At 38.2% G+C, this 23,490-nt stretch overlaps 2 protein-coding genes across 2 annotated transcripts; both read left to right on the top strand.

Moving 5' to 3' along the window:
- Nucleotides 1-1,475: 1,475 nt before the first annotated feature.
- On the top strand, nucleotides 1,476-4,750 carry LOC125651897 (sporozoite surface protein 2-like). The gene is made up of 3 exons (XM_048880742.2): nucleotides 1,476-1,594; nucleotides 2,683-2,740; nucleotides 2,937-4,750. The coding sequence occupies exons 2-3, from the start codon at nucleotides 2,683-2,685 to the stop codon at nucleotides 4,634-4,636; spliced, it is 1,758 nt and encodes a 585-aa protein (XP_048736699.1). The 5' UTR covers nucleotides 1,476-1,594; the 3' UTR covers nucleotides 4,637-4,750.
- A 12,081-nt stretch (nucleotides 4,751-16,831) lies between these two features.
- Nucleotides 16,832-21,875, top strand: LOC125651892 (proteoglycan 4-like). Its single transcript, XM_048880737.2, has 5 exons — nucleotides 16,832-17,051; nucleotides 17,314-17,380; nucleotides 17,572-20,877; nucleotides 20,979-21,025; nucleotides 21,639-21,875. Exons 2-5 carry the CDS (start codon nucleotides 17,320-17,322, stop codon nucleotides 21,639-21,641), a joined length of 3,417 nt encoding a protein of 1,138 aa, XP_048736694.2. The 5' UTR covers nucleotides 16,832-17,051; nucleotides 17,314-17,319; the 3' UTR covers nucleotides 21,642-21,875.
- The last annotated feature ends 1,615 nt before the right edge of the window (nucleotides 21,876-23,490 follow it).

Raw genomic sequence — 23,490 nt, forward strand, 5'->3', positions numbered from 1 at the left:
AGTTCTGTTACCGGATGTTAACTTTATACGTTAATGCTGGTCCCGACAGTTCTGTTACCGGACGTTAACTATGTACGTTAATGCTGGTCCCGACAGTTCTGTTACCGGACGTTAACTTTGTACGTTAATGCTGGTCCCGACAGTTCTGTTACCGGACGTTAACTATGTACGTTAATGCTGGTCCCGACAGTTCTGTTCCCGGACGTTAACTATGTACGTTAATGCTGGTCCCGACAGTTCTGTTCCCGGACGCTAACTTTGTACGTTAATGCTGGTCCCGACAGTTCTGTTCCCGGTAGGATAACTAGCGTGGATACATTAGAACACTTTTCAATTATAACAGAAAATATGTACACTATCACTATCTTAGGGGAGAGGTGAGAATTTAAGTACAATTGTATAGACCTATCCTTTGGGTCTTTCGGAACGGAGGTCACGTGTCACGGCAGGCGTTGACATGTTAAAGAACCCACTCGGAGTGGCAACTTCTCGACGGGACGTAAAACAAAATCTACAGGGATCTAAACATTGTATTTTGAAATAAGATAATACAATACTATCATGTTATAGCTTTCAAAAAATCCCAGGACTTTACTATCCATTATACTGTACAATGCAATACTTTTTGACACCCCACTTCATATCACAATGTGTTTTAAAAAGAACTGCTGCATGTAAAAATAATACTTTCTTATCTCTAAACTCATTAATGACGCGTCCATGTCACAGATATACTGCGATTTATCAATTGCAAGCATTGGAATAATGATTTAACTCTTGGTGGTGGATGAAGTACATTTTCGAAGATTGAATCAAATCTAATATGGTTTAATGAACAACTGGCTAAGTGCCTTTCTTAACACCCCAATGCTAGTGATTTGATGACACAATCATAAACTTCCAACCATTTCAGTAAGTTGTAATTCTATAAAACGAAAGAGAAACATGTCAATTCTCATCATCACACACATGTACAATCCCAAGACACAAGAACATTTCTAATGAAATATATTTTGATAAAACAGAAATTACAAAACGTAGATTTCGTATAAACACATCATATATCAATATTAATTTCAATTTAAGCAAAGAAAACCTCAGATGGCCATTAAACTGTAGGCAGACAAGACAACTTATGTCACATACGTAAGCCTGTCAAATGGCGGTTGTGTTCACAACACGGCCCAGGAGTGCCGGATTTAAGAAGAGTGACGTATCGTATAACTCGTTAATGTTTTCACATTGGGGACACTTCTAAAATCATGAAAAATAAAAACATTGAGATGATAGAGGAATTTGCATTTGTTTTATACATCGAGCCAAATTCCACTGCCTAAGAGAATAAGAAGACAGATCATGTGAAATTTCAAGGTCTCATTGACATGCACGATTGCGCCTAAGATGTATTGTCCTTCTGTGGCCCCCTGTAAGAGAAAAAGATAGATCAATCATATGACAAAATTAGAATATACTTTACGCAAGAACGGGGAACCAATAGGAGCTAATACATACTGCTGAGTTCCTTGTGTTCAATATAAAAGTCCAGCGCGGTCTGTATTCACTATGGTGTACAGTCAGAAACATTCAAAGCAAGGTACGTGATCAACGGCTCAGAAAGTTAATAATAATAATGTTGTTTACTTGTTTACCATTCTCATACGCCATTGTTCTTTGATGAATCTGTGCTTTGATTGAATACTTATCAACAACATATATTTCAAGTAAAAAAAACTTCCCATTAATTCTATTGAAAGTACAATGTATGAACGAATTTCCCATTAATTCTATTGAAAGTACAATGTATGAACAATTGCAGCAATTTGTCATATATCTTCCTCGACTGAAACTTAAATTGACACGTTAGAAAATTTAATATCATAAGAATACTGTAAGTGTAGTATAATTAACAAATATAACATTTGACAGAAATTAAGTTTTTAATTAATCAGCGTTGATTTGATTTAAAACCACTGCTACCAAAGGCGCTTAAACTAATACACCACCAAGTGTAGTATGTTTACAGTATATTGTGATTAGAATTTGTTCTGGTTTTTTTGTTTTTGCTTTGTTTACACCGTCCAAAAACATAAATTCCTAGCTTTACCAAAACAATAATTACATATCATTAAGGTATTCCATGTATATAGAGAGGATAATGGACAAAGTCAACATAAATGTTTATTGTTAAATACAGTAATGATGAAAGTGAAGTAGATGAAATTCACATGACTGGTAAATGATTAGAAGATGAACTTTATGTACTTGAGAGTTATCTGCCCTTTGAAAAAGAAAAAAGAAAAATCTGTTTTTTCTAAAACTTTGTATGGTAAATGATTGATTTTATTTCATATTTTCATAACGCGAAAGTGTATGTAACTTTCTACCAAGAGATTTGTATGAAAATATAATTTCTTTTTAAAATATTTTAATAAAACATGCTCTTCCCATAGACTTCAATGTTAAATTGTACGTGAAATAAATCAAGCAGTAAACAAAATTTAAAATTTCTATGGTGCATTATTTTTATTTGATGAAACATTCAAAATGACACCTTGATTACAAAACTCCACTCAACATTCACTAGATGTATGGTTGTTATACATTGAATACCTTTACTCACATCCAGTGTTTCTTCCTACTTTTGATTGAATAATTTCATTAAATATTATTTTTGCATTACAGATGATAAAATTGGTCCTTCTTTCGTGTGCGCTAACAGTCTCGCATGGAAATTATGCAGGTAATATTTCAAATTCAGCTATAGTTGTCTAGCTTTATAAACGTATCGCTGATATGTAAAAAATAAAATAAAATACTGTACCTTTATGAATACGATATTTTCAAAATGTTAACTTGAATCATATTTCTTTCCTCAAATGTAATTATTCTTTTATCATCTCAGATGAATTTCATTCTAGTTTTCACCTTTTCTTCAGGCAATAAAGACCCCTTAAACCCCATTAGAGGTGGACCATCACAGTCAATTCCAAAAATCCTAAATCCCAACAACCCAGTAGACCCAAACAACGTGAGAAACGTGGGATCTGCACTAAAACCTGGTGACGTCATCCACCCCGTAGTGATCGACAACAACGAAGGACGTCCTCTAGGTAATCCATGGGTGAATGATCCGGGAGCACCACTTGTAGATCCGTGGGCAAATGACCAAACTGTCCGCATCCCTGGTTCACCAATCGAAGCCAAACCAATACAGTTTACCAGAGGTGATGGTCAAGTATTTGTGAATCCTTTTATCGATGGACCTGGTTCACCAATCAACCCTATCCGACAGAAACCCAGTTACGACAACTCAGCCAAACATATTCCAGACAATACTCCTTTTGTTCCTGATCTCGGTGGAGAAATCTTTAATCCAGTCGATCCACGAAGAGAGGGACCTTTTATTAATGGACCTGGTTCACCAATTAACCCTATCCGAAAGAAGCCCAGTTATGACAATTCTCACAAGTTACCTGTACCGCCAGTAAAAAATCCTTCTAGTTATGATGGATCAGCGAAAATTATTCCAGACAACACACCTTTTGTCCCTGGCGTCGGTGGAGGAATATTTAATCCAGTCAACCCAATTGACCTACGGGGAGAAGGACCTTTTATCAATGGACCTGGTTCACCAATTAACCCTATCCGAAAGAAGCCCAGTTATGACAATTCTCACAAGTTACCTGTACCGCCAGTAAAGAATCCTTCTAGTTATGATGGATCAGCGAAAATTATTCCAGACAACTCACCTTTTGTCCCTGGCGTCGGTGGAGGAATATTTAATCCAGTCAACCCAATTGACCCACGAGGAAAGGGACTTTTTATTAATGGACCTGGTTCACCAATTAACCCTATCCGAAAGAAGCCCAGTTATGACAATTCTCACAAGTTACCTGTACCGCCAGTAAAGAATCCTTCTAGTTATGATGGATCAGCGAAAATTATTCCAGACAACGCACCTTTTGTTCCTGGCGTCGGTGGAGGAATATTTAATCCAGTCAACCCAATTGACCCACTGGGAGAAGGACCTTTCGTTAATGTACCTCGTTCACCAATTAACCCCATCAGAAGGAAGCCCAGTTACGACAACTCTCACAAACTTCCTGTATCACCAGTGAATGACCCTTTCAGCGGTCCAGTCAGAATTATTCCAGATAACACAAATTTTGGCACTGGTATTGAAGGCGACATTTTCAGGCCAGTCGACCCAGTACACCCACTAAGGAAAGCTCCAAGTTATGACAACTCTCACAAAATAGGACCAGAAGGTTCACCCTTTAGACCTGGTATTGGTGGTGGCATTGCACCTCCAGTCAATCCTGCAAGAAAGGCACCTAGTTATGATAACTCGCACAAAGTTGTGGGTGGTGTCGTTGATGGATTGCCACCACCAAGATTCCCAGGTTCGCCATTTGTTGGAGCACCAGATGGATTAAGAGGAAATGACGCTGGAATCGATGCTCACTCGATAGATACACAGAGACAGTGGTTTGATAAAGCAGTATCCAATCGCCTTGGAACACGGTCAGACATTTCCCCACAAGTCCTTCCAGTAAAAAAAGGACTCTCCTCTGGAAAGCGTAATTATCTGGCATCCCTTGGAGTATTCAAAAAAGCGAAATCCTACCAAAGTTAATGTGATTTGTACAAATCCTTCATCCTGTGCCATATGACAATATAGTGCAATATTTTACATTTTTATTGATCGTCTCTTTATACACACTAGTGAATGATAAAATATGAAATGCAACGAACGAATTTCTTATTATTACATGTATTTATTTTAATACATGTTCATCTATAGTGATGAATGCAGTGTTTTTTAATCCTCAATGTTACGTGGGTTTCAGCAGTCTCGTTTGAAGTGAGAATTTCGCACATTATTGATAGTTTCTGTCCTTTCGTATCATGTACTTTGATATTTAAGTAAATTATAATACTAAAAACATATTGTAACATTTTTACCTATATTTAAAGCTTATTATCCTAAACTCCTATCCAACACACTGTACAAAGGGCGGTGTCAGAATGTGGGAAGTTTGATTGTTCAAACAGGTGTATTTTGAAGCGAGAGTTGCAGGTCTTTCGAAGGTGACCATTAAAGTTTATCGACATGCGTTAGCCCGAACAAAATCCTCACCGTTAACGGCCCCGATCGCGAGTGCAATGCAAAGTCTAAATTTGCGGCAGCTCATCTACAGCTGGTGACATTTTTTTTTACCAGTAAAAATAATCTTGAAGGGACATTATAACCAGTAATCAAGTAAACAAAAATGCATTATATTCAGCCGTGCCCAAAACACCAAATATAAATTTAGCATAAAATAATAAATGAATAAACAATTAAACTTATTTGCTGTTAATATACTAACCCGCTTCTCTGAGATAATACGTTTGTATACAATATCTGTACACCTAAAAATTTTGCTGATAGAAATAATATCATCCATTACCTGCTTTATGAATTATTTATACTGCGACTTTCAAATCAATTCGGTTCCCTCATACCGTATTGCAAAACGACTTGTCTCGGTGAATTAGTATTTTGGGAAGGTCACGGTTTTGTTTCTCGATCCAGGCCAAACACAAATCATTTAGGGTAGCTTATTACACTACAATTTTATCTAATGGCTCGTTAAACACCTATTATGAAGTATGATTTCATACTTCATAAGAGGTGTTTTAACGAGCCATTAAATAAAAATTTAGTGTAATGAGCTACCTAAATTAACTCAGGTAGCGATTGAATTAGAAGCGAAGATCACGAGTCTGTCGGTATTTCGAGTATAACATTAAAAAGGGAGATCTCAAGTTTCGGCATTGGCACGATAAAACTCCCTCACTGCTACTCATGAGCGTCGTACATGGGTCAAAGTTCATGGTACTTCAACTAGTACAGCTATACTCTCTATATCACGGTGGTGAATCACGTGACTTTGGCATGACTTATTACTCAGAAAATGACGAGGAAAGTCAACACAAGGGAACATTCAAACGAATAAAGAATTGACATATGACTTATATCAACAGTTGAAGAATTTTCGCAGGAACCAATCTATGCAAAAATGGTAGTTCTATGTGCGATAGAAACAGAGAACATTGACACAGTTGTTTGGCGGTCGCAAAATTTTTGACTGAAAAAACAACAACCCTGTGTCATTGTTCTCTGCTTCTATCGCACACAGAACTACCATTCTAGTATATTTCAAACACAAGTACTCTGAAATTAAAATAAAGAGTATGCGAGTTGCTCGTTGACAATATCTTCGTAGTTTTTGGTGATTGATAAGGTCTTCCAACAGTATTTTGGAATTCCCATGGGCACGAATTGTGCTCCTTTATTAGCTGACCTGTTTTTATATTCTTATGAAGCAAATTTTTTTTATCTAAAAACTTCTACGTGAGAAGAAAAAATATCTTGCTGCGGCCTTCAATTCAACATTTAGATATATTTACGACCTATTACATGTATCTATTAATAATAATAATTTCCATTCATATTTCAATTCGATATATGCCTGTAAACTCGAATAAAAGACACCACAGAGTCGTCCACTTTTGCTTCATACTTAGATATCTTATTGAAAGTAGATATTAATGGCAAACTAACAACTCAATTTTATGACAAACGGGAGGATTTCAGCTTCTTTATCGGCAATTTTCGACATTTATGTAGCAATATCCATTATCACCTGCATATGGTGTTTATGTCTCTCAACTGATTCGATACTCAAGAGCTTGTTCTGCGTTTGATCAGTTTTTAAATCGAGGCAGGCTGCTGACAAGCAAGTTGATGGTGCAGGGGTTTCAACAGTCTAGTATAAAGTCTGCATTTCGTAAATCCGATGGTCGTTATAACGATCTAGTTTGCTAATACAACGTATCATTGGGTCAAAAGCTGTCTGACGTGTTTCATATCGCTTGTTAGGTCGTTCTTGGCACACTGATAGGACTCACGGCGGATATCATCGGTCGACAGGGGATGCTTACTCTTCTTAAGCAACTGATTTTATCTCTGGAACTCTTAATTTTGTAATCCTTATAGGAGTTGTGAGATTGATCACTGTTCGTTATCTTCAACTTTTTATACAAAACACACAAACATATTCAGATAGTCAATGTGTTCTCATGAGAATTGCGTACATCGTACAAAACAAATACATGTCAAGGGAATCAATGTGTTCTCATGAGAATTGCGTACATTACATTATACAAAATGTACGTGTCTTCAGAGAGTTATATAAAACACACACATGTAAATTGCACCTCGCATGTTTGCCTTTGTTATGAATTTTAAACAGCCATTTTTTGTTTTGTACAGGATAAATGCATAATGGACCTATGTGGGGTTAGGTGGTATTGATAATTCTTGAGTAACAATTATGGAATGTCAATTTCACAAAAATTTGCAACATACAGAATTATTTGATAAACTAGGCAAATCAATTGTAATCTATTGTTTTCGAAGCATGAGCTATACTTATTAATCGTTTTTGTTTTAGTGTTTTAATCTTCAGGTTTTTAGTTTTCGAAAGCTACATCAAGTTTCTCTCGATTCGTGCTGATAAATTGTGGGGAAAAGGAAGAGGTTCAGTTTTGAGGCATATGCTGTAAATTATTCTTTTAAACAATGTGATGCGATTTCTGTATTGCAGGCTATATGTTATGTGGTCCACTACTAAGACATTTAAGTAAATGAAAAGCGAAGATAACGAGCAGTGATCAATCACATAACTCCTATAAGCAATACAAAATAGATAGTTGGGCAACCACGGACTCCGGGACACACCAAAGGTGGGACCAGGTGCCTCGGAGGAGTAAGCATCCCCTGTCGACCGGTCACACCCGCCGTGAACCCTATATCCTGATCAGGTAAACGGAGTTATCCGCAGTCAAAATCAGTGTGCCAAGAACGGCCTAACAATCGGTAGGAAATACATCAGATAGCATTTGACCCAATGATAGGTTGTATTGACGAACTAGATCGTTATAACGACCATCGGATTTGCGAAATGCTGATTTCAATCGAGACTGTTGAAACCCCTGTACCATCAACTTGTTTATCAGTAGCTTGCTTCGATTTAAAAACTGACTATACGCAGAACAAGCTCTGCGTATCGAATCAGGTGAGAGATATGAACACCATATGCAGGTGAAAATGGAATATTGCTACATAAATATGGGAGGGTGACGATGGAGAAACTGAAATCATCCCGTTTGTCATACAGTTGAGTTGTCAGTTTGCCGTTAATGTCTACTTTCAATAAAATATCTAAGTACGAAGCAAAGGTGGACGACTCTGTGGTGTCTTTTATTTCGAGCTTACATGGATGTATCGAATCGACATATGAATGAAAGTTATTACCGTATATCAGGTTTTTTCATGTTTTTTTCCACGAATCAGAACCTAAAATAGTGTACTTCAAAGTCATCGTGAAAAAATAACGATTTACACGATTTCTGAGTTACTGATCACACAACAATTTTGCACTTTTCTTTACATTCAAGTAAATAAGCCACTCACTGCTGTATGTGACCGTAATAATCCACCCTAAGGCGTTACCCTATCTATCGTACCTGTATTAAACGACCACCTGTCTAACGCGATCAACGACCGTGATTTTTACAGCATTTTAGTGTGATTTCACGAATTTTTACCTCTATTCAACGACTGTACATTTTTCAATTATAACGCGATTCCTACTTTCGATTTCAATAGAGCATGACTATTCTGGGAATTATCGTCCCAAACAATTTCCTTTTAAAACGCACGGGTAGTAGTTCGGCTGTGACCTTGTTTAGTCGACACACTGACTGAATTACTATACCCAAGCTATTAACTGGTTAACGTAAAATCAACACAGAATCGGATGAGGTTAATTAACAAAACGTGAGTTGTTGTCTATTCAATAAGATAAAGAATCGGGGAATCAAGGCCGTTGTTTTCATAGTTGTGAATTTCGAGAGACTTTGAGATATGCGGGGTAGATCGGCCGTGTTACTTTATCTTAAAAGCAAACTTTGTATCAAATTTACGTGGATTTATTTTCCGCGATTCGGAAATCGTCGTGAAGCGGAAATTGGATACACGCGGGAAAAATCTGATATAGGGTATTGTTAATAGACAAAACGTCGTCGATATATTTAAATGTCGAATTGAATGCCACAGAAAGAGATTTTTTCTTCTCGCGTAGAAGCTTTTGAATAAATTCTGCTTCATAAGAATACAGAAACAGGTCAGCTAACAAAGGAGCACAATTCGTGCCCATGGGTATTCCAACAGACTGTCGGAAAACCTGATCACCAAATATCACGAAGATATTGTCAATGAGGAAGTCTAGCATATTTTTTATTTCAACTTCAGAGTACTTGTGCGTGGAATCAGAGTGGTGTTTAACAAAGTTTTTGGATGACTGATCACTAAATATGAATATTTCCTTTTTCCATTTTTGTTGAAGAAGCAACTGTCTATGATGTCAAAAAGTCTAGTCTTTAATTTATCGTGAGGAATGGTCGTCTCGTGTATAGTGTTGAAAAGTCATAGGTTTTGTTGTTATTGATTTAGGAAAAATTTTACGATTTCAAGTCTACTAAAAGGTCTTTAAAAATGTTTAGAATCCACATTTGATTAACATCACTTCTGGCATATGTAGTCACACATTTAGTTTGAAGTTTCTCCTTCACAGCTGTTACTATTTTCGTCAGGAGCAAAGATAGGGGCTTGGTAGAACACTTACTGGATCCAGCAATGTATCTCTGTTTGTAAGGGTTTTTATGCAATTTAGGAATCCAGTATAGGTATGGTAACTCATATTCACTCGACCCACTGACCGGAACACCAAATGCGTCCAAAACCGAAGCATGATTTTGAAAAATTTCATCTTTTGAAAGGGCAGTTGGAGTATAAGCACGATTACCAAAAGTGGAACTAATGCCAAGTTCGTTCAAAATACAGTTGCAATAATGAGCCTTACAAAGACAATGTTGTTACTATAGTGAGGAGGGGGGGGGGGGGGGCAATGTTTTCCCGTTGAATTTAAATGTTAATTTTTGGACACTGGTTGGGCTGTCTTTAGGGATGATATAAGTTGTAGAAAAATATGTCTCCAATTTTTTCAAGTTCTCTATAGCGGCCATTTTGGATTTTCAAAATGGCGGATATCGAAAACGTAAAATTCCATTATCTTGGCTTCTAAATGACATAGAGTTTTAAATTTGGTGTACATATGTACATATTTGCGGATACTTAATCCAATAAAACATATTTATACACCTACATATGATCAAAAGGGGTGTTATGGCGACCATTTGTTATTTTCACGCACGTATGCCAACGCATATATATATATATATATATATATATATTCATCATTTTCACTTCTAAATCACATAAAGGCTGGACTTTAGTGTTAAAATGTAAACTTTTGGTGATAGAGAAACGAATAAAACAGGATAAACAGGATAACAGGATATTTATTCGTCCAAAGATTTGGAAAAGTTGCTTTCGTCTGCACCAACAATATACAATAACAATACACAAACACCGAACAAGGCGTCTCTCGCCTCTGTAAGAACCAAATCAATTAGAATTAATCTTTATCAGTTCTCAAAATCCAATTACAACATTTCACACACACATACACACACACGCACACACATACACACCATGTCTAGAAAAAACACAATCATATATGAATTTGTTTTACATTCCACCATCCCCCACCCCCACCTCTCCATTATGGTGATAATGATAGCCTAACAATCGATTATATAATTCTGTAGTGTCTTTGTGCAAGATTTTTAGTTGGCACTGTTCATTGTTACATTGAAGGATCTCCATCCTCCTCCTCCTCATCATCGTCATCGATTCCCATGGGGCGCTCCTGACCCATGTTACCACACACCTCTTCATCTGCCCCACACATACACATCTCAGAACAGTTGAGATGCTGAAACCTGCATGAGCAGCGAGACATGCATTGGGTCTTCTTGCAGTCACATTTGATTAGATGTGTGATGGCAGCTGGGGCTGGAAGGTCCTTGGTTGTGATGCGCACCAGCTCATCTCCTTCTGCTCTCCATCCATGTTCTGTTGGTTGTGGAAGCTGGGAGTCCGGTACATGATCCTGATGCCATACCATGGCCTGGAAATGTGCACGAGCAATGGCTTCATGTAAAGCTCCCCGTGTTGGTGGCAGCTTTTGTGCCTCTAGCTGTCTCCTAGTAAACAGTCTCCACCTCAGCTTGCCCACATCCACCACTGTAGTACCAGGCTCATACAGCTGGCATACAAATGCCTCAATGTCACTTTCTGTGTCAGCTCTCAGCTCCTCAGAGGCCCCAAGGTCATCAAACGCAGATACCACCTCAACAGAGCTCCTATTGAGGGCTTGCCAACTTGTGAGCTTTCCCTTGCCGGCAAACCGACCAGTCTGGTCTGCTCTCGTGAATGCATGGAATCCTGGCAGGGCTGCAGCCTTCCTGACACCAAGTTCATGTACTATTGGTTCCAGTGAGATTTGCCTCTTCTTGTTCCCCACACCCGTGATGAAGTATGTGTCTTAGCATAGTTCATGGTACCGGTGGAGTGCTAGGATGAATACGTCAGTATCAGGTGACTGAATGTACAGCTGTGTTGCACCTCTTCGGACGGCATCTAGACAGTGAAGAATGATCCTCGTATCAGCCTCCTCCTGGGAGCTTCGGAGATGCTATACATCCATGCAGTTGGAGAAGACATCCTGCCTTGAAGTGACGATGGAGACCTTCGTAGTCCCCTCAAAGTGACCCAGAGCTTTCTTTGCCAGGTAGACAGTTATCTCATCTTTGGTGTTCGACAGGAACTGTTTTGCTGTCAGTTTCCCAATCGTGGTGCTGTCATGAACGTGATGAGCAGTGGGCGGCTTGCCACACTGGCGCCTCTTCCGTGGGGCCTCTTTCAGTGAAGTTGGCAGATCATATCGATCAAACACGAGGTGGACTTCATCATACCCGTTGGTCTTGCAGTCCAGTGTTGCATTGAAATGGTCAACCCACTGGGCACATGTTTTGACCCATTGTGGCTTACTCATTGCTTGCACCACTGCCATGCCGTCTATGACAGTCACCTTCTTGGGAGGTGGTGGTGTACGTTCAGGATTGACATCCTTTGGCTGCTGACCAGTGCCAGTTGACTTCTTGGGTAGATCTTCTAGGATGCTCATGAGCTTGCTTTTGTCTGTGCATGATAGTAGTGTCCCATCCATTGCAAAGAGGGCTCGTGGAAGCGCGGTGAATTCATATTGACAAATGGCATCCTTCGAATTGATATCTGGTCGTGAGCGGGCCACGATCAGCATGCGTGCAAACAACGACCTGTCGTCTTTCAGCTCTACAACCTGGTCTGCCAGTTTGTGCTTCACAGCTTTCCTGGCACTCTTCCACATCTTCAGTTGGAACTTTTTCATTCTGGCCCAAAGGTTGATTTCATTTGTGTTGATGCGCTCTGCAACAAACGTGTCATACGCTTTCTGACCAATCTCATCTTGGTTGCAGACATCCTTCTGGACTTCAGCTGGCATCACCACCTTGGTGATGATATTCATCAGGTCTTCACCTTCATGCGTCATGGGATTCATGGACTCTCTGATCACATTCTTCAGTCGAGGAATGTTGTCTTCCTGCCTAGCCCAGACTGTGGTTGATACGTCGTGGAGCTCCTTGCGTGTAGCTGATTGTGAGCCAGCCATCTGACGGGCTTCTTCAGCAAGCCTACTCAGCTCTGGTGCTGTCAGAAAGAACCTTTCGCAGACACTGGCATTCTGGGTAATGCCCACAAGACCCCCTGCCACCTTCACGATCCGGTTGATGTGCTCCAGTGCATGGTCCACGCCTACAGCACAGAAGGGGAGTCTATTCTCATGGACACTGAAGTTCCCATCCATGAACTCTTGGTAGATCCCTGGATATGTCATCGGCAGGGCCTTCATCTCTGCAAGGTACCGGGGAGCCAGCCTGGCATATTTCTGTTTGTCATGTGCAGAGAAGTATATGCACATCTCATCCAGTGAAGACAGGTGAAGCTCAAATTGTCCATCACCGGTGGCACGGATGAATGTGTATATCACCATTATCATCCGCATGTAGCGCGGCACAAACTTGAACAGTGGACTCTTGGCTTCTTTCCTCTCATCAAACTTTGCCATGGCCCCCAGGACTTTGTTTGACTCGAGGACAGCTAGCATGTTGTTCTGTGTGCTTGTCATCTCCTCTCAGTTGTGTAGATGACAACTCTGGGCAACCTGTTGTGCTGACTGGGTACATGGGCCCCTCAGATGGGGATGTTCTTGGAAGAATTCGTCCACATAGAGGTCGAAGAGGGTTTGGACAGTGGTGATGTGGGCCTCCAAAGCCCTCTTCATGTGCTTGGCTTCCAGTATTTGTCTGGTCGTTGTTGGGCCATAGATATCAGCTTCAGACCAAGCCTCGTCAAGACCACTGTCCTCTATGGCATTCCCAGTAGCCCTCAGTGCAGCCATTACAGTGTGCATCTTCCCTAGTCGCAGTACCCACTTGTCTTTGCAGTCATCTCTGGTCATCTCCAGCTGTTTGGCTCGCTCATACAGGCCCATGTCTAAGGTGATCACTGTCTTCCTGGTTGGGCTGTGCCATAAAAACCTATTTTTATCCCTTGTAGGTTATTAAAGAAGGTTTCATTCGATTCTCTATCCCCAAAAATGTACAACTGGACACCAGAATCGTAACTCTGGGTCATTTAGAAGCCAAGATAATGGAATTTTACGTTTTCGACATCCGCCATTTTAAAATCCAAAATGGCCGCCATAAAGAACTTGAAAAAATTAGAGACATATTTTTTCTACAACTTATATCATCCCTAAAGACAGCCCAACCAGTGTCCAAAAATTAACAAGCAAGTTCAACGGGAATTTCAATCTGCTATATTGCCCCCCCCCCCCCCCCCCCGCACTACTAGCTTTGTTAGCTGGAACCAAAATCATATTCCTCACGTAACCTATCTAATTCTTTTATCACAGCTTGTTTACTAAACACAGAAGAATAGATGGTACGTACTTTTGTTTTAATATGTCTAATGCGGGATTTTGATGTTCCACATATACTTTTATCCCATTCCGACAATGTATCAAGTTCTTTTTCATATTTAGCCCATCATCTGGCATAATCTTCAACAGAATTCATAATAGTGATGAAGTTCTGTCGCCAATCAAAAGACCAAGGCTTTCTGTACCAGGATCTTTTAGAATAAGTGATTTGAGGTTCTCATTTTCAACTATATCAACATCACCAGTAATGACATGTCCAGCTGGACTATAGTTGAAAGAAGATGAAGAACAAGAACATGTTGGTGGATAAGATGGTCTATATCTAGGCACTGCAAAGTTTGATTATAATTAAAAAGTTTGGATTCAATAGTAGAAGTATAGCTGTAGGAAGTACAGGGTGTAGACTTGAACTTGAAATAAGTTGGAATACACGACTAAACCCTTTTATGATGAAGAATGTTGCTTATGTTGACGGCATCTATTACTTTGTTTGTAAATTTGAGCTTAAGGAACTGGCGGCATGATTTGGAAGGAATATCGTCCATGACCCGTGCTGGTTTAAAGAGCCTGTGATTGGCAAAATCCATAATCATAGAGTTCAGTCTATATATCCAAGTATAGACTAGGTGTAGCTTCTTCTAATAATGTATGTAAAACTCTCAATGGAAGAGAGTAAAGTTTTGTACGAATATGATGTGGACCTAATTATCTGTTGACGTATATCCTTCACAAATCAATGAAATGAATGGCTGCAAATTGAAGTTTAGTCAACCGAAATGGAGTTTCATCAATCTATGATTAGCGAACAAAACTGATATTCACGATAGATTATAGATTTAAATTGTAAAGAATATTTTACAAATACAAGTTATAGTTTATAATGTTAAACCATGATTGACGAATGTTGATAAAGGTTATCTCTCTAAAACTATGATTTACAGGTTTTAAGTTTATTTATTCTCTCCACGTCACACATGTAAAATAAGAAGTGCGAGCAAAACTGCAATTTGCTGTTTTAATATACATATAATGTAACGTACATGTACAATTGATAATATTTTTAAGACGCAAAATTAGCGAAATTGGCTTAACATGGGCTATGTATGATTTACTGTAGGCAAGGTGTCTGCACGTTTTATTTCTAGCATAATCATATCGAAGAGCGGTATTTACCCTAGTCATTAGTTTTACTTCTGCTCTGAAAGCGTTCACATCATGTCATTGTGTGTAATGAAAAAACGAACACCTGCAGGACAGCAATATACAGATCAGTCTGCGAAAATATTTTACATATTTCCCAGTCCAGGACGAAGGAAATATACAGCTCAGTCTGCGAAAATATCTTACATTCCCCAGTCCAGCACGAATAGCAATTTCTAAATCACCGAGAACAGATGAATTTTTAAAAATACAAAATGCTAATTAATTGAAATGGTATATCATTTTTTTCTGGCATTTGGTGAACTACATGGAAAATCAAGATTCCCCTTGGACGATTATAAAGGTTTCACTCCAAATGTTTGTGAGGAATAGCGTCTTGATTTCTCGTCTGTGTTTGGTATTGGCATAGGTTTGGAGGGTTTTGTTTTAGCAGCTATCTGTCTTTGGGCTCTGATAGAACGGTAATGTAGACCATTTTATTCTTTAATAACTCTGTTGCAATGGACACCATTAATGGTGAAAGTAATTCTTAAAACGACCTAGGGTTAGATTGTCATGATTGATTTGACGTCATATTACCAAAGAAAGGGTAATTGTAATTAAGTAATTAATTACGGAAATACTGTAAAACGGGGATTTTCTCTAATTTTTACGACACACATAAAATATTTTAAAATCCAGAAATATCTGGGCTTCAGGATAATTGATGATTAAAATGATATATATGCAGTATATGCGTTAAAATGATCTATATATGCACTATTATATGCAGTGAGTTTTTATGGCTATCACAGTAATTAAAAACAATCATTTATTAAATAATGCGGGGATTTCCGATTTTGTTCTGAAATTACAGTCACCTTTTGACGACGATAATGCAATGCTACATTAATATTCAACATGTATGAGGTTAAAACATTATTATAAAACGAGAAATAGAAAATATTAAAATTCATTGCGAATGAAAATAAAGAACAGAAATTAGCATGAATGCAGAATGCATGCATGCAAGTACAACGCTGAGAAAAGGTAAGCGAAACTAGTGCGTCAGGTTTGCTAATCTCGTCCATCTACATTTATAAAAATAAATTAAGATAAAAATAGCTATTATTCAATTTCAAAAGATCCTCATTTCTGTAGTAATATTCAGATCGTGATTATTATTTTGTAAATAACATGCACATTCATCGCCACCATGCTGGGAGAAACAATGTAAAAGGACTTCGCTTGACAAAATGAAAAAGTGACAATCCATGACAGGTCCTTTTTGACAAAGTACACATATTTGTGGTTAATTAACACGACTTACGTCTGGTGACAAAATTATGCCGTTTTGTTTACTAATAAATTTAAATTCGACACCTGTACAATAATCACGAAAAACTGTAATTTCCTCCTTCCGGACCTATATTAATACTCTTTTGATATACGTAAGTAGATTAAAATGACTAAATAGTCTTTGTTGATGGTGGTCATTGGGAGACCTAGAAATAAATCATATACCAGGTAAGGCTAAAACCTTCGTCATATATCTGCCATGTCAAGCTTTTTCATGAATGAGCATTATGACGTCTCTCACGGGGTCACACCTCCCGGATGTGTCCCAAGGCAGATATTGGTTACTCCATTTTTTGGATAAACCGTAATACAATCATCTACTGCTAAAACTGTGTTATTACATGACTGGTTTTGGAGAGAAAAGAAGTATAAAAGTGTTAAAACCAATTTTCGAAAGAGATTATGAAAATTGTTTTGAAACGGATATAAAGTACGACTGCGAAATATTCTTGACTTCAAAAGTGGAGTTAAACGACATCTTTGAAACATCTGGTAAGAAACATTTTCATTTGAAATTGAGTTTATTCTATAGTATAGATTGATAATGTTTTAAAAGTGTCTTAAATGAGTCGTTGGTACCTAGCAAATGTATTGAGTGTTTCTTTTAAGAGCGTAATATGAAACATCATTTGGAGAAAGGTACATATATCTGTCAACTGTTTCACCATGCTTTATTTTAATTGAATATATTTGGTGACGACAAATGTCATATATATTACTTTATTGACAAGGGCTGACATTTTTATTGTTGCAGGGCAACATGAAAAAACTCCTACGTACGCTAGGGGCTCTAATATTCGTGTCCGTCATTACAGAAAGCCGTAAGTAGCGTGTCTCATTATAAAAAAAATATCATTAACGCATGAATTCTATTTTCATAGAATGAGTAAACCAGACTGAATGGAATTACAAAGTGCAATACTGTCAATGATATTTTTGAATTCTTTTAAACGTTTATTGCAAAAGTTATATTTTACCATGTCAAATTATCTGTAATAAATATATAATACAGATACCTATGGAGCAGAGGAAAGTGTATATCAGCAGATAGCTAAAGCATTGTGGCAGTTACAAATGAAAGGTGATATAGAGAAAGCACTTGGAAATACAGACGTATGGAGCAGCGTGCAGGGAAATGCCCCCAGTGACTCTCGGATACATTTAGCTGACGCACCAAAGATGAGACCCACCACCGTCCAGCCGATCACAGCGAAAACAAAACGGGCAGCTTTCGCTCGCCGAGAAACAACTCGCCAAGTCACTAATCGCCCAGCTCCAACAATATCACAAGCAATGGGACAAGATCAAATAGCCCCCGGCAGTATTTACACGAACAAAATAAACAGGGCCACAGCGAGAGGATATGGAAGTTCACTGACAAAGCTTATTGCAAGCAAGATAAAGTTCAACCCTGCTCCAGAACCCAAAGTACATTCGAATCCTACCATTGATAGTATATTGGGACCTATAGCTCAAGGATCGAATAACCGTTTGCCAAGTAATTTCATCCCAATTCCCCCAACACTCACCATTAATGTTGCAAAAGTAAAAAATACGCCTATGCCCTCGATTCCAAAGAACACAAAATCACCACAACCAACGTTTGACCCAGAGGTAAAAAGTAATCCTGTCCTTATGATCCACCAGATTAAAAAATCAGACGTTCCTTCACCGTCATTTTCTGTGGACAATACGGGACAACAGCCAGCATCCTTTAGATTCACTAATAAGGAAGTGAAAAACAATCAATTGAATGACAAAGGTGGCAATGTTGATAAATCCGGCTTTGTAAACGATTTTAAGGACTTTGAAATCAACGATGCACCACAGGTTATCGTTGAACAAGCTTTAACGACTTCAAAACCTGTTGTTGTCAAAAAGCAAGATGCTGATTCAAAGCACAAAGGAATGGAGATAAAAACAGCTGTAATAAAACCGATACCTCATAAACATTCCTTACCTTCCAAATCTGACATTTTGATAGATGATATTCCTGTTGTAAATCAACACAAATCTGACTCCAGACCAGCTGTTTTGGGAGCAGAAATTACCAGGCAAGAAATAACCAAACCAGAAATCCAAATCGTTAATGGCATTCAACGTTTAGAACCTTTCCATACCCCGCATAATGTAACCAGAAGTTTACAATCCGTCAACATTTCAGAAACCAATGGAACATCAACAAAAGATTTACCTGTGCATGCTCCAACCTTCACAACTGAACCATCGACACTTACCACCAAAGAACCACCGAAAACAACGACACAACCATTTAAGGCAGACATTCCTAGGGGATCACCCTGGGAATCTAGGTCAGGTAACTCCAGAGGATCTTTCAGAAATACTCGTCCTACAGGCAGAGGCATTCGTCCAAGTGGTAGAGGATTTTCACTTTCAAGAGGATCACGAAGAGGTAGTCGAACAAATACAATCGGCGGTCCTGCTTCCAGAAGGACTGTGAATATCCCCAAAAGACCATTACCACCTTGGGCAACCGATAAAAATTCTGAAACCACAACTAAAAAGATTTCATCGACACAATCTACTACTATGCCATCTACAAAGAAAGAGGAAAATCAGCTGCCAGCCATGAATACAGCACAATTTGCAAGACGAGGTGGCTCAAAACGCGTGGTGGTAAACAGAGGAAATACAAATAATGTCAAAACTACAAATCCAAGAAGAGATATTGTCACCGTGACAGAAACCAATGGAACATCGACTATGGATTTACCTGCGCGTTCTCCGGACCTTATATCTGAACCATCGACACTTACCACCAAAAAACCAGCGACATCAACAACAGAACCAAACAATGCAGAAGTGCCCAGGAAAGCACCCTTGGAACCTCGGTCAGGTAGCTCCGGAGGATCTTTCAGAAATACTCGTCCTACAGGCAGAGGCATTCGTCCAAGTGGTAGAGGATTTTCACTTTCAAGAGGATCACGAAGAGGTAGTCGAACAAATACAATCGGCAGTCCTGCTTCCAGAAGGACTGTGAATATCCCTAAAAGACCATTACCATCTTGGGCAACCGATAAAAATTCTGAAACCACAACTAAAAAGATTTCATCGACACAATCTACTACTATGCCATCTACAAAGAAAGAGAAAACTCAGTTGCCAGAAATGAATACAGCACAATTTGCAAGACGAGGTGGCTCGAAACACGTGGTGGTGAACAGTGGAGACACAGATAATATCAGACCTACAAATCCAAGAAGAGAAATTGTCACCGTGAAAGAAAGCATTGGAAAATCGACTGTCGATTTGTCTGCGCGTTCTCCGGACCTTAGAACCGAACCATCGACACTTACCACCAAAGAACCAGCGACAATAACGTCAGAACCAATTAAAGCAGAAGTGTCCAGGCAATCACCCTGGGAACCTAGGTCAGGAAGCTCCAAAGGATCTTTCAGAAATACTCGTCCTACAGGTAGAGGCATTCGTCCAAGTGGTAGAGGATTTTCACTTTCAAGAGGATCACGAAGAGGTAGTCGAACAAATACAATCGGTGGTCCTGCTTCCAGAAGGACTGTGAATATCTCCAAAAGACCATTACCACCTTGGGCAACCGATAAAAATTCTGAAACCACAACTAAAAAGATTTCATCGACACAATCTACTACTATGCCATCTACAACGAAAGAAGAAAATCAGCTGCCAGCCATGAATACAGCACAATTTGCAAGACGAGGTGGCTCGAAACGCGTGGTGGTTAACAGAGGAAGCTCAAATAATCCCAAAAGTGTTGATTCAAGGCGAGGAGGGGGAATAGTAATTTCAATGCCAAATGAGAGATTGCCATTTACAACTTCTTCTACAGCAGATGAACCTATGGGAGCTTCCCAAAACACAGAAAATGAACAAATCTCACCTAGTGTAATTTTACAGAATTCTGAAATTTCGACAGGAATAAGTTCTTCATCGGTCACTACCACTACAACTACTCAGATTTGGACGACGCAATCTTCTATAAGGGCAACTACAGATGAACAAAGGCATCAAGGTCCAGCAATGAATACAGCGCAGTTTGCAAGGAGAGGTGGATCAAGACGTGTATTGGTGAACAGAGGAAACACAAGTAACATGGGAAATATTACGCCACGTAGTGAGGTTGAACTCGTGCAGACAGTAATAGCAACCAACAACGATGTCCTTCAATCCCCCGACAGGGTAATGTCACTGAATTCTGAAACATCCTCAAGGAGCACCTCGCGATCATCCACCGCCTCCACCACTACCGTACAACCCCCTGCAACTATCACAACACCAACTGTTGCTACCACCAGAAGAGTGAGGATGTTTAGACCAGGGAGTGAGTAATGTTCTGTTTGAATACTTTGTAAATTCAAGTTACACACATATTCTATTTGTGAAAGAATATTCATTTAATTGAATGATTTTTTCTCCTCATAGTGATGTCGCCGGAAGACAAGAGGTCAGCACTACGAAATTTCCAAGGAGTAAGTACAAGTAACTGTTTCAAATATTGATCTTTGTATAATACCCGTGTAATTCGCAGGTACTTTAATGATACAATCTTGACAACGACGTGTCATATATCACTGAAGAGACATTATTTGTCGAAATGCGCATCTGGTGCATCAAAATTGGTACCGTGTAAGTTTTACATTATGACCCCTGGGTCGAGGCCTCTGCTTGTGGACTGTTAGTCCCCGAGGGTCTCTACAGCCCAGTAGCTAAGTACTTCGTTACTAGCTTGAAAATACGGATGTATATTTAATTGCTGTAATAAAATTTAGAAATTAATTTCAAAATTAAGGATAATCTCCCTCATGCATAGCTCTTATCCTTGGACGAATTTGGCTCCACTTTTTTGGCACGCTATTTTTGGCTATATTTAGCTCTAAAACTTCACAGTTATTTCGGATTTCAAACATTTCGGTTGAGCATCACTGAAGAGACATTATTTGTCGAAATGCGCATCTGGTGCATCAAAATTGGTACTGTGTATGTTTTACATTCATTCTTTATTAGAAGACCTAAACACATTGCAAATATGAACGAGTCATGAAATCATTCACCCTCTTAAAAAGGTTTTTGATTTGTTTTCAGTAAATTAAATCACACTTTGGAGCGGATACAGAAATCCAGCTTTGACACAAAGCCATGCTGTGCAATACGTACCACAACACAAATGAAAGGCAGAGCGATGTAGAATGTTCTCCGAGACGGATACTACAAAAAATAGACGTATATAATCTACTAACACTAACGGATTGTCTCACGTACTTTTACCTTATTTATTGCACCTGTTCACTTTTTATAATAAAACTCGGTTTTACAGAAATATCTATTGTGTGGTTTTCATTGAATCCATTCGTCATACTCTGTTTTGGAGAAGGAGAGTCCCTATCTTTGATGGATATGGTGGCATACCTTCTATATGCTTTGACCTGTGAAAGATGCGTCTTATTTCACATGAACTTGTAAGCAGCTCGTAAACACGAAATGCTTTCCTGAAATCAAATAAGACGCAAATTCATCAATAATTAATCATCAAACCATGCATGTATTGACTGTGTCAGCTTTATGTTTTAAAAATACTCCTAGAGACTATATGGAAGACTGTATCAAAATGTTTGGTTGAGACACGGAAATGCAATAGATACAGCCATTTCTTTTCCAAAATGTCTAATAACAATCATCCTTAATGCCTATGTGGAATTCATTGATCTTTTCTAATCATTTGATATACAACGACTGTTTTTCTAACCCAGTCGTTGGACAAAAAAAAAAACAAAAACAAAAAACAACAACAACCCTCTGAACCGGTTGACGTTCCACGGTCCTAAATCACGTGACTTTATACTAGCGACGGTTTTTTATGTATGAGGGATAAGAAGAAAGATGGTCATTGTGTCTCCCTTCCTTGTATCTATCTATTTAACGGAAAATATTACAAATACGGTAGACACACAACGTTAATTAATGGATATATATGATGTCAACAATAATGTGATATAACAAATATCAAATTTTATGTTGTCCAGATTATCAAATAGATACACATTTTTAGAATTAACATATATAATGATATAGTGAAGATACGGAACAGTGACCAATCTCATAAATCCGAGAGTAAGACAAACACGGACAACCTCTGTCAAAGTTATAACTAGATAACACGGCAACAGTGTAGCAGAAATGATTTATCACATTCTCTACCATCGGCTCATATATTCTGAGAGAGGAACGAACGGCAACTCTGAATGGGAGATTAGATTCATTAGTGTATAGACAGAATGTATCACATGAAATAATTTGAAAATATATTATTGATAAAGAAGTTAACAGCTACGACATAAATGATATGAAGTTTCGTTATCATACTGTGAAAAGTGTTTAAATTCATAGGAACTTTACTATTTTTTTTTTATTTTCCACACTTTTTAAAAAAAATCTGTAAAATGTACACTATCTGTAAATTTTACACTATAATCTTTAAATTTTACACATTAATCTTTAAAACTTAAAGCTGTAAAACACATATTAATCTGTAAATTTTGCAATTTAATTTGTGAATTTTACACTTTAATCGGTTTATCTCATATAATTTACGTTATATCTCATAAAAATATATAAGATATCTCATAAACTTTATAAGATATCTTGTATATTAAAAGGTACTACCGAACACCTGTAAAATCAGTTTTCATTTATATCTTCTTAAACTCATTAACCAAATAAATGAAATCTCCATAATACCAATATTCAATGATGTTCCGAACAAACTAATATAACCCATGGCATGTATTTAGCATATTCTTAAAAATATTGGAGATATCTAATATATTGGAGGTCTAGGAGTCTAAATCTTGAATACATTTATTTTATCTTTGTGAGATTTAACTGTCTATTATAAAGTAAGGAAGTAAATGATTTGTTATAGTGATATGTGTTTTAT

Source organism: Ostrea edulis, chromosome 5, assembly GCF_947568905.1.
Source record: "Ostrea edulis chromosome 5, xbOstEdul1.1, whole genome shotgun sequence".
NCBI lineage: Eukaryota > Metazoa > Mollusca > Bivalvia > Ostreida > Ostreidae > Ostrea > Ostrea edulis.

What these genes read in the sequence shown, in the direction of transcription:
- LOC125651897 (XM_048880742.2), top strand. Translation starts at nt 2,683, where the DNA reads ATGATAAAATTGGTCCTTCTTTCGTGTGCGCTAACAGTCTCGCATGGA. An exon ending in CTCGCATGGAAATTATGCAG is followed by an intron (nt 2,741 to 2,936) that starts GTAATATTTCAA and finishes CCTTTTCTTCAG; the next exon opens with GCAATAAAGACCCCTTAAAC.
- LOC125651892 (XM_048880737.2), top strand. Translation starts at nt 17,320, where the DNA reads ATGAAAAAACTCCTACGTACGCTAGGGGCTCTAATATTCGTGTCCGTC. An exon ending in GTCCGTCATTACAGAAAGCC is followed by an intron (nt 17,381 to 17,571) that starts GTAAGTAGCGTG and finishes TATATAATACAG; the next exon opens with ATACCTATGGAGCAGAGGAA. An exon ending in GAGGATGTTTAGACCAGGGA is followed by an intron (nt 20,878 to 20,978) that starts GTGAGTAATGTT and finishes TTCTCCTCATAG; the next exon opens with TGATGTCGCCGGAAGACAAG.